The sequence below is a fragment of the Thunnus maccoyii genome, chromosome 1 (genome assembly GCF_910596095.1).
Source record: "Thunnus maccoyii chromosome 1, fThuMac1.1, whole genome shotgun sequence".
In the NCBI taxonomy this organism is placed as follows: domain Eukaryota; kingdom Metazoa; phylum Chordata; class Actinopteri; order Scombriformes; family Scombridae; genus Thunnus; species Thunnus maccoyii.
This window is the reverse complement of record NC_056533.1, coordinates 20961396-20973559: the sequence shown is the minus strand read 5'-3', so window position 1 is coordinate 20973559 and position 12164 is coordinate 20961396. Positions and strand designations below refer to the sequence as shown.

General features: G+C 39.2%; 1 protein-coding gene across 4 annotated transcripts in view; it reads right to left on the bottom strand.

Annotated features, from left to right (window-relative positions):
• Positions 1 to 4387: 4387 nt before the first annotated feature.
• The window catches only part of usp10 (ubiquitin specific peptidase 10), a 26485-nt gene continuing 18708 nt past the window's right edge, over positions 4388 to 12164 (bottom strand). For all 4 annotated transcript variants that reach the window (XM_042418895.1, XM_042418903.1, XM_042418913.1 and 1 more), the window contains 5 exons: positions 10962 to 11142; positions 9053 to 9218; positions 8270 to 8414; positions 7190 to 7255; positions 4388 to 6397 (listed from right to left, as the gene is read on the bottom strand). In XM_042418895.1, the coding sequence (XP_042274829.1) occupies positions 6210 to 6397; positions 7190 to 7255; positions 8270 to 8414; positions 9053 to 9218; positions 10962 to 11142 (746 nt within the window). In that variant the 3' untranslated portion in view covers positions 4388 to 6209. The remainder of the gene's footprint in view (positions 6398 to 7189; positions 7256 to 8269; positions 8415 to 9052; positions 9219 to 10961; positions 11143 to 12164) is intronic.

Below are 12164 nucleotides of genomic sequence, written 5' to 3'. Positions count from 1 at the left end.
AACATCTGGGATTGTAATGGCACAATCCAGAGATTCTCTAAATGGAGATTTTAAATCTTGTGAATGATATTTAGATCTGTCCTAACGTCTGCAGTCTGCCTCAGAATTTATGAGGGAAGTGTTTTCTCCTTCAGGTGCATCATGTTGAATTGACACGAAGCCATTCTCCTCAGCGATTACACAACAATGTAATCAGATCCTGATGGTTTTTGAGTTGGCGACAGCCACCGTTACAGATCGATTATCCAAACATAAAGCCATCCACATGAAGGAAATAAGTGCAAAAGATTACACCATATTAAAGATTATTTGACTCCTTATGCAAGTTTTGTTTTTGTTTTTTTGTGCATTGACAATGAGAGCAGCAGACCATCCACAAATTACAGCTTTGCGGAGCCTTACAGTGTTATGGGTCCGCTCTGATTTTAAAAGGGCACTCCACGGATTTTACACATGAAGTTTACTAGTCATAACAACTCAGCCTGTTAAAACAGTTCTATAATGTTGTGTGTGGCTCTGGATGAGCTTTGTCAAGTCTGAGAAAACAACCCAGATAATGTCAAAATTATATCCTCATCATCATCATCACTGACTTTTAACAGGAAGCCAGTGTCAGGAAACCCTGTGGGGTATGAAAGGGCATTTAGGAAGTAGGGTCCAATGAAAGATGTTATCGTTTTGCAATGATAACATCAAGGACCAAGTGGTTTTGGAGCTTGACCCATATTAGGAACTAAAAGTCAGGATATCTTGGCCTATGTTGTCTTCCATTTTGACCATTTTTAGTATGTCCCTCCCTAGTGAGTCCCCCAACTTTATGGAAGAATATACGAAACCATAAGAGTTCCTCTTCTAGATCTGTAGTGCTAGTCTGTGCATGTATGGTATGTTGCCATGATCTTTTAAAACTGTACACCCTCTTTTTTACAGTTTTTTGTCTTCGTGGCTGAGGTAAGACCGTTCACAAATACCAGTCAGCAGTATCATATTAATTTGAAAACTCCTTAAGCACTGCTGACCTTTCAAAGCACATTGCCAAGACGTCCTGTCTCACTGGTGTCTTTTCTGACACACTGTAAATCATGAGTATGAGAACATTAATTGTTTTGTGCTGTTTTTTCCCAAACCAGACTCTGGTGTAAAGATGATCCATATTTCGGGAGTGTGGATGAGTGGATTGTCAAGATTATAATTTATTGTAAGTGTCCTGATGAGAAAACCTCAATCTGCATTTCCTGGTCCAGAGTAGTGTGTATGTGTGTGATAAAGATTAGTTATCATCATGTAGGTCAGATGTGATGACAGAATTCAAATACCCAAGGGATGATTTTCTTCTTAGAAACATTATTCATTACTCGGCTGCATCAACCCAACACTGAGCCAAGTGGAAACTGGAAACTCACAACTCTGCATTAATCTCAGTTGAAGACAACAGAGGGATTACACAACTCAAACATCTTTTTTTGTTTACATTTTGACATTATATAATCAAGAAGCGGGAGCCTAGTTTTTCTTTTTGCAGTGTTCAAGGGGAACCACCATCCGCTCCGCATACACACATCCTGATCTCTGCACACAACGCAGAGAGCTGGTTTATTTGGACAGGGGCTTGTTGAGGTCCTTGAAACTCCATGCTTACTTCCCTTAGAAACTTTGGAGTGCTGCAGAACTTCTAAACAAGACGCATAAAGATGAGATGAAACGGGGGGAAAAACTGGGGGAGACTGAATGAAGAGACCATATGGTGTACGAGGCTGATTATAAAAACAAGCAGTGGGTGTATTGAAATGGAACAGGAAATGCACAAAAATCACTCCCACAAGTATGAAGATGTGACGGGTGGCCAGATAAGTTCAAAGCCAGCACACAAGAATGAGGATAAGGGTGCTGCACAGAGGACCTTGTACTGCATACTGCAGCTTTAGTGGTTTTTAACATCTTGAGTAGAAGATATGTTACATCCAACAATCATGGCAGAGGTAACTGCCATGATTTATAGGTAGAAAACATCATATCAGTAATATGTACTATACGTCCATTAACACAGTAGAAACACATGGACATAGCATCTGTTTTCACCATTTGATTTGGTAAGGGATGTTTTTAGGCTTTTTACTGCTCAACGCCACCTTTGCCGGATCCTGCAGCTGGAAAATCCAGATTTGGCCAACTATTAGTCACATGTAGCGCTTTGTGTGACCAGTTTAATGTGTCAAAATGAGTGAGAGGAAAATGCTGTAATCTCACGTTGAAAATTTGGTGAAATGTTGCCTTGGATTAAGGCACTACTATTGCATCGTTTGAATATTGAGCCATGATGGCTACTGCTTGGTAAAGTACAGAGTTTATTGGCCGTCTCTCGCCTATTAAAACACATGACTCAACACAGTGCAACTCAGGCATAAGAGGTCGAGTTGGTTGTGGAGCAGATGTGACAGGGCCCCATTGTTCTCATCTTGATGCTACATGTGGTTTGACTTTGCTGACCCAGGACAGCTCTCAATTCTGGATTGCCCATCTCTACTCTGAATAATTATTCTGATCCCTGGCACTTTAATGACCTAAAATGGCACAATAACATAGTATTACAGAAAAGCATCATGTTGTAAAAGCCCACTTCATGTGATTGCTGCAACACTGCGACCGTCAAGATTACTCACTTGCGTTGAAAAATATGCAGTTTCAAAACACCAGACCAAGCCTTGAAAAGAAAAGCTGGGGAGCAGGATAACATACACTATCATCACTACAGCATGGTTTAAGGACACGCTTGTGAGTAAAGGTGGTCTATCAGTGGGTGTCTAAACATGTAATTTTCTCTTCATGCTGTGGGCCTGTAAAGAAAGAGTTCTTGTAGTTGCCTTTTGACATTAACATGGAAAAATACTACGCTTGATTGTAAGTTTGAGAGCAAAGCCACATTTCAGTGGATGGCCGAGCTATAGTAAGGGAGGAATAAATAGTAAGGAATACCGAAGGGCAGAAAAAAACCTGACATGGCAGATTTTTCAATGATGGGTCTGCTTCCCATTAAACCAAACAGAGGCGAGCTCAGCCACGGCCCTAAAGATCACTCTGGGCACTGAGGCAGCCAGCAAGACCACAGGAAGGGAGATATAACATACTACAAATACTACACCATAGTATATGTTGACGTGCAGGAACATGAGACCAATTAGCAGTGTGTGGTAGACCAAGACTCTGTGGATCGTTTTTTTGTTTTGGTTTATTGTGCACATTGTTTTGTAGGCCAGTCCAAGGTGAAGAGACTGCAGATGTTTTCAGTATCATAAGAAAGCCAAGTAGTCTTCTGACTACACTTCATTAGCAAACTGCTTTTTGCACAATCCTTTATTTGAACAATAAACAAAATAGAATGCTGGAGGCTTAAAATTAAAAGACAGTATAGATTTTGTTTTTAGGTCAATATCCCAACAATTCCCAGCAGACAATAGTGTTAGGAGCACATACTGAAAAGAGAGATATTATTGAAGCATTTCACCAGCACATTTCCTGACCAGCCATGAGAGACTGAGATAAAACTGTACAACAGAAAGCTCAAGGTGTCCGTTTCAAAGTCCCAACATCCAAACATTCTTCAAAAGGGGGAAAGAAAATATGAGGAAAAAAAAAAAAAAAATCAACAGTGTCACAATTTGTGCATAAATGATTACAAAGCCAGCAGCACAACTGAACTATTGTTAGAAGATGTATTGACCGCTTAAACAGCATGCTTCTGTTTTCAGTGTGGAATGAGTCGTGGACTGTGACGAGACGTGGAACAAGACCTCCGATGGAGAAGGCAAAATAGAGTTTGAATATAAATTGCAGGAGAGGCAGTAGGGCCAATATAATGCTGTCCTTTGGTTTATCTGGGAGAGGTTTCTGATTTTGAAACCCACAAGTCAATTGAGACTATGCATCACATAAAGATGTTATATCACATAGAGGCTAAAAATAATTTAAAACTGATGTGTCATTTTGGAAAACATCCAACATTAATTTAATTTCAAATTGAAAGGACAAACAAATCAGTGTCAGTGAATTTACAATCAAACAAGGGACATGTTAAATTAATTCAAATATATGCCCTTCTATTAAAATATAGATGTTTTCACTCTGCACTATCTCTTTGATCTGAAGCAGGAAAATGTGGGACAACCACCTTCAGACAGGGACCTGCTCTCACCTGTGTATCTTGTTTTAATTGACGACAGTCTGTGAGAAAAAAAAAGTTCAAGTACACATCAATAATCATGTAGAAATACTTGAGCTGATTATTTTTTGTTATGTGTTAATACTGCGATTCTGACACTGGTGTTTGGAATGAAATGGATCTTGATCGAAAAACATGACAAAAGAGAAAATGACAAAATAGAAATAAATATCAAGCAAAGAACTAGTTCAATTTTATTCATCGTTGTGCTTTAGCCTGTGTAATTTCTTTTCAAAAACACCAATTCAAATGCAAGCATATTTCTGAAGGGAGCGAGAGCATGGGGACATCCAATAAATGATCAATGACAAAAAGAAAAAAAAAAAAAAAACTAACATCTTTTAGTAGCTCAAACAAACAAAAATCATCACAATGAATGAATGATCCAAAAATCAATATCTTCAACAAAAGCAAACACTCTCCTTTTGTGCGCATGTCCGGGGGTCATTATGCAGAGCTTAGCACAGATGTAGTCCCACTTTCCCCTCAACACTCAGTTTCCCTCGACTGGGAGGCAATGCTGAGCCACAAAAGAGTAAATACAGAGGTGTCAGGTACATTCCCCTAACACATCACAGACATTAAACTTGCAGTTTCCGCCTGATTAGGGTTAGACACGTACACTGAGTGGAAAAACATCACAGATTGAACCTAAGGCAGCCCCCGTTTTCTGCTGAGTTGGGGGGTTAGATGGGTGGTGTGGCTCAAAACTACACTGATAAGCCACCTATACACAGGTGGAACCTTTAAACAAGTAAAGACAAAATAAAAATGAATGAATGGATAAGAGAAGGAAATGTACAAAGTAAACAAGGGCGGGTTTTGCAGTGGAATCTGTCTTGATTGGTTGCCATCTCTCCAGTGCAAGAACTGAGTCTAAAAACTAGCGAAGTCCTTTAGGACCCAAACAAGTTTCCAGTCAGCTAGATTTTATTTTTTATATCTTTTTTTCTTTTTTTTTTACATTTTAGTCTAAATATTTGCAAAATATGTATTTGCCTGTCATATTGTAATCATCAATCAGTTTATACTTTGTGCACAGAAGCTTATTTGTTATCACTTAAATTCTAAAGCGCATTAATGTTTTGTTTTTTTTAGATAGTCTTTCTAAATCTAAACCCAGATACCATAACAAGGTTCTCTCAAACAAGGAAGCTGCTCAGTTCTCATTTAATGTACCACATTTCCTGTTTTTGATGGCTCAAGTTGTACCTAGATTTAAAAGCATCATAAAAGTGAGGAAATGGAGGAAGAGGAGTTGGTGTTGGTGGCAGAAAAGACAATCTGGCCTTGGGAGGAGAGACTTGTAAATGCTGGTGCTGGGCCTTTTCAATGCACTAGAGCAAATCCAAATATGCTTTTAAACTGCTGCAAATTCATTAGGCCAACAGTTCTCCTTACTAAAAGGCAAACACTGATATTTCTATGTCATTTCCTTTAAAAAAGGTAATCCAAACAAGAGAAGTTACCCCAGCAGTCCACTTGCAGCCTGTGGTAGATAGTTCTTCCTGTGTGTGAGTCCACTGTTCACTATCTGAGCCAAGCTGTGGGCTCAGCCAGAGGTGAGTCTTGGGTCCTAAACCTGTACCCCAAACCCACCTCCATCTATTCAACAGTCCTTCCTTGCTGCTTTTAAAGTAAAACAAAAAGAAAAAAAACAAAACAAAAACAAAAACACAGCAGTGGTGCACAGAGAAGAGAGAGCAGTCACAGGGAAATCTTCGTGAATGCAGCTTGTTTCTCTTCTTCCAAGAGACAAGGAAAAGGGTGTTGGAAAAGCTGGTTCTCAGGAAAGCAGGGACAGGAGGGAAGAAGAGGAAAATCTTGCAAGAGAACAAGTTGGGCAGTGTTCCTGTTCGTTTGTTTGGTGTGTGTTTGTATCATGTGTACATGTACTGTCAACGAGTGCATTTTTGAGCATGTATGTATTGTGTGTTTGTGAATATATTCGGGGATGCTTGCGTATATGTCGGGATGTGTGTGATGTGTGTGTCTACAGCAGGTCGACGCGGCGGTAGTACAGCAGGTAAGCGGTGCGCTCTGCAGTCTGCTTCACCACCTGGTACTGGTTGATGACCTTCACCGTCTGGTCGTCGATGCGCAGCCAGCCGTTAAGACCAATGTGGAAGACATCCGTGGTGTAATGACCACCTGTCGCGCTGTTCCCATGGTGATAGACAACTGGCAAAGTTGAGTGACGGAGAAAAAAGGAAATCAGGTAAGTGTGGGAAATTTGATTTAAAAAATCTGTTGACTTCTACCTGAACACTGACACAAACCCAATGCTGTACAATACAGCTACAATAATGCATACAAACACTGACTAAACTCCTTTAAAAAAAAGGAGGAAAGTTGTGAGTTTAACTTGACACATAAAGAGATTCTTTCACTTTTCCATTTTATTAATTAGTTCACAGGGGGTGACATTTATTTTCTTGAAACACTTCAGCTTAACGAAGTTTTAAAAAACTCAGTGAACTCAGCCCTGGGACTAAAAGAGGGATAGAAGTCCAGTTAAATCAATCACAGTTATTGCTGGTTGTTTTGGCATTTTGTTCATTTATTTAGCAAACACACTCCTCAACCATTGGTCAGTGTAGCTATGATGTTCGTTTGTGAATTTTGCAATAATGAAAGCAGAGGAAAAACAGAGGCTGATTAATTACGAACTGCTTTTCCTCCAGCTGGATGAAGTGTTACTTGGAAAACTCAGCAAAACACTGAAATATTCCAAAAAAGGTTTGATTTATTACGATCTGAAAGTACCTACTGATGTCAAACAGAAGAGCTTCTGTCAACACAGGAGAGGACGGGCATTCTTAAAGTACCCTTGGCAGCATTATTATGGGTGGATGAAGGATCCACATCATATTCAATTAACAACTATTACAGTGACAATATGTAAAAATACAACCCACTCCAGTAGATGTAATAATGTGACTAAAGTACATAAGCAACAAAACACAAACATACCTGCAAAGAGCCTGTAAGTTCTTTGGCCTTTCACAACTTTGCTCCGCACTCCAGAGGATAAGAGATCTGAAAGGAAATCATAGTTGAAAAATACACTGATAAGAAAAAGACGTTCTAAAGCAATCTGTTAAATTATAATTAAATACAGAATGTCTTTACACCATGTTCTGCTGCTGAACTTTCATGATTTACACTGCAGAAAAATTAACAGGTTTGGGGGGAATTTTGCCTTTATGCTGACACAGGGTTTTCATTTTTATACAGCCTAGAGGCCTGAACCTCAGATGGGGACATTGTTCTGAGGTAGTGTGATCTGTTAACAGCTTTGGTTGGCTGACAAGGTTAAAACATGGAATATCACTTTCATTTTAAGTCTCAAAAATATAATTTAATTATTTTTTTAATGTGCAAAAATGGTGAAAAGAAATATTTATGTAGGTTTAAAAATCTCTCTGCAACATTGTTTTTTTTTTGACTCATTCTGAACCTGATTCCTCACAGATCGTCTACGGCTATCTTGCCATAGCTATGCCGGTAATATTGTGTCATTTTAATGTGTTGCTCCCATGCTGAGCAGACAGATCATTCCCCTAGAGAAAGACTCACCACTCTGTCTTTTAGAACATCAAAAAGATTCATCTTCCTCTAGGGAACCATCTTTTTCAGAGTGTAAATCGTGCCAACACTGGCATTTCATTTGGCCAACTCAAGGAATTAATTATCTGTCAGCCTGTTGATGCAGATTTACTAACTTGACCCAGATTAAGAGCTCTTATGACTGGAAATGGAGTCCTGTAAACATGTTTCTTACCCACAATAAGGCTGTCACGATTAGCTGACTTTACAAAAATATATAAAAAGGATGGCCTTCGTTAATGTGACTGCTGCATGCAAACCCATGTACATATGCTTGGTGATGATCACAAAATGATCTTGAATACAAAGTTCAATTCAAAGTGAGATGTCTTTGGTCGATGTGGGTAAACTGGGTCATCAACTTTCTACCGTTCATGGGTAACAGTGTAATCAGTCCTCCCCCAGACTGTGTGGGCCAAGTTGAACACCTGGTGGACTCCATACCTTTGCTAATTTCCAGGTCAACGGGGTAATCAATGTTCTTGGTCAGTTTCTGGCAGCCTCCAGTCTTTTCAAAAATAAATCTCTTGAGATGGAGCACCAGCACAGGGGGCAGCTCTTCCAGAGTCACCCTCCGACTGATCTCAATCTAAAAAGGAAGGACAAAAAGACAAGACAGATGTGCATTTAGAGAGAACACATTGTAGTAGAAAGATTTGTCCCAGACAACATTGTTACAATTTTCAAAGACTCTCACACATTTATTTATAACTGTAGGCTTAAACCCAATAAAAAGCTCCTAAACAAGAGAGAGCAAAACAAACACAGAACAAGAGGTTACATTTTATTGGAAACCCAAGAGCTTCAAAGCAGTGACTCATAAATCCCTCTGTTTTGGGGCTTTTAGCAAGAGACAAAAGTCAAAGACCAGAATGATAGGTTTATCTGTTGAAAGATAAAGATAAAAAATAAAGATTGCCCATTTTAAAGCTGTACCAGTTGTTCCAGTACAATAGAAACCTAATCTTTACTGATTGTACCGTTCTAAGACAAGTATTTGTGACGACCCAAGGAAACAAATACAATCTTTGAGAAGAAAATTCAGGGATGGAAGTAAATCAAATATATCTTATTTGAGCACAAGATACATTTTTACAGCTTCCAAAACATAATAAAATACAATAAGATAACTAGCAGTACATCAGTGGAGCAGGGTTTTATATAAAAAATTTGAGCCAGTGGTAGCGTGACTGAAGATAAATGTAACCTAAAAGTCTTTTTTTATACCTCCTGCTTGGTTTTAGAAGTGTAGCCCTGTACCGACTCCCGTGCCACCAAGGTTTCTAGAGCCTCCTGGACAGTGCGGATCTTCTCTGATTGGATGTCCAGCTGCAGGGTAAAGAAGGGCTGCAGCGTGGCCGACTCCTTAGAGTTCTGTTGATACACCACCGATCTGACAGAGAATCAAAACACTGGGTAAGATATCCAGAGGAAATACCAGATAACACATGTAAGACTTGGCCTTCTACCATCATGGCAGGTTATAATTTAAAATATTTCACCAACAGTGCCAGTGAGATACTTTTCAGTACAAATACCAAAACAATCACTTTTTTATATAACATACTTTGCTGAGTAAATACACACTTTATATTGCAAATGTTGAATTTTATAATCCTTAATTTGTGAAGTACCACTTGATGGCTTTAAATTGTTTTAAGTGTAACATAATTACATACTGTAGATCCTCAAGATTAAACAAGTGACGTTGGAATCATCAAATGACCTGACCTTTATTTATCATTCCAAGCATATCCTGATTGCAACATCTGACCCAGAAAAGTTAAAAAGGAAAATGCAGCTAACATCCTGGCTGCTCCTGATGGTTGAATAGTTCCACTAAAAAAACTTGAATTGTGGAAAATCACAGTCTTTTACTGTGCACATGCACAGTAAAAACCTGAGAAACTAGGTTACGTGGGTAATCGCGGAATGTGTTTGCGTGCGCTTTAGTAACCTGGTTACTGCAAATCTGCGTATACATGCAGCAGAACGGTAACCCGATTTCTCCCCTACCGGCAACCTTATTTTGGAAGCGTGGCTAACTGATTTTAACTCCATTAGTGATAGAAGACGCTGCTTCCTGACTTTTTTTTTTTTGGGTGTGTGTGTGTGTCTTTGTTGGAACGCAGTGAGAGAGACAGGCAGACACTTCCTCACAGCACAAGTGTCTGAACAACAGGCACATTTTCAGTGGTGGAAACAGACTTATTTAGACATGTTCAGACTACTTTGTTGTACTTTCAGTCAAATTAAATTATTTTAAATATGAGGACACATCACTCCATGTAACAATCTCTCCTTTCATCCAGCTGCACTGCGCTTTCCCTGTCTGTAGTCTTTTGTTATGCACATGCATAGTTGTAAAAAGCCAATTAGAAACCTGGTTACCTGTATATTTGGCAGAGTAATTGGCGTCTCCAGGAGAAATCTACCTGGGGAAACCAGGTTGCTTTAATCCCCTACCCTGATTGCAGAAACCAGGTTTCTCATTTAAGTGACAGTTCAGAAATCGGCTTTCAGGAGAAAATCGACTGCAACCCAGTTACTTAAGTGCATGTAAACTCACTGAGTGATTCCCCAAGACAAACAAATTACTTTTGCAAGAGCCTCCAAAAAAAGCCATGGGTTATAGCCAAGCTCAGTGGGCGTACACACCACACTCCGTAAACATACACTTCTGTATTCCATTTCTCTCTGGTTGCAACCATTTCTGAGAAAATAATCCTTGGAGCCACTGTACAACTAGTATAGACCAGGACTGTGCCAGACCAGAACCTCATAGAACATGTTATTTACGTAGGCTATGCCTGCACAGGTTCTTAACTTTCAAATTTGTCTGAAAGTTAAGACCTTTGTTTGTGAATGTGTGCCCCACGTCTTACTGTCGAGACTTCTTACCACAGTGAGTCCACAGTGGCTGTTATTCTGACGGACTGTTGTGCTAGTTGGATAAAAGCTGGAGATGGCTGGTGGCAAACCGATTAGTGATGCCACCATAAACTGAGGTCAAAAACAGGCCGCAAGTCATGATAATTCCTTCATATACACAGGGCTCATGAAAATTTAAAAAAAAAAAAAAAAACAACCCATAAAACCCCTCCACATTCACTGACACAACAGTCTGTCAACGTACCTGATGTGTCCACCGAATATGTCAGTGATTGGAGTGCGGACAAAGTCAGCTTGGCGAGTAATGGAAGTCTTGTTTCGGGGGCCAACTTGCTCCCACTCATCCTCACTACCCTCTTCCTCCTTATCAGCAACATCTTCCTCCACACCTGGCTGAGACTCTGGCCCGTTGGGTGTAGGAGCTTCTGCTCAATGAACATGAAAGTAAAAAAAAAACTTTAGAGATCCAGTGACCAAAGTGCTTCAAACTGCCTTGAAGCATGCTGAAAATGAACTCCTCTCCTGAATCCCACCTCAGTTTAATGTTTGCAGGAAATTCAATAGTATTTCAACTGATATACGGATAAAAAGATGATACAAGTTTCATTTTAAACAATTCTCAAGACGTTCTGGGGATTCAAACAGATACAATGTTCTTAAATAGGTAGCCCCGAACAACTGCAATAAAAAATGAAAATCTGTGTCAGTATAATTTTTGGAGTGTATCCTTTCAGTCATTAGCACTGATATGACAGGTAAATAAAGGTAAATAAAGGGAAATAGAGCTGCAACTAACGATAATTGTGTATTATCAATTAATCTAGTGATTATTTTCACGATTAATCATTTGGTCAATAAAACATCAGAAAATGGTGAAAAATACCCATCACAACATCCTGGAGTCCAAGGTGACATCCTCAAATGTCTTATTTTGTCTAACCAACGGTCCAAAATCCTCAAATATTAAACTTACAGTAATGTAAGACCAAAAAATGCAACAAATTCTCACATTTGAGAGACTTGAACCAGCAAATATTCAGCATTTTTGGTTGAAAAATTGCTTAATGATTATTCAATTATCAAAATAGCGGCCAATTAATTTTCTGTCGATCAACTAATTGATTAATCAAATAATCACAGCAGCTCTAGTGGTAAACAGTAGACTATCTCTAGATCGCAAAACAAGCCAGTTTTCATTTTAACAATACAAATGTGCCTTCTTCCATTCCTGCATCTTGTGACAACAGCACAAGACGCTGTCTGAACGAGAGCAAGAATATGCTGTACCACGCCTAGGAAGGGAGACTGTCATTCACAAACACAGCTCCCATGGTAACGTGGATATACATTAAAGCATGATTAAAAATATCATTAAACAGTGTTTAACATTATTCAACATGATGTAGCTATATAATCCACATCAGACTATACAAATGCAACAACAGTA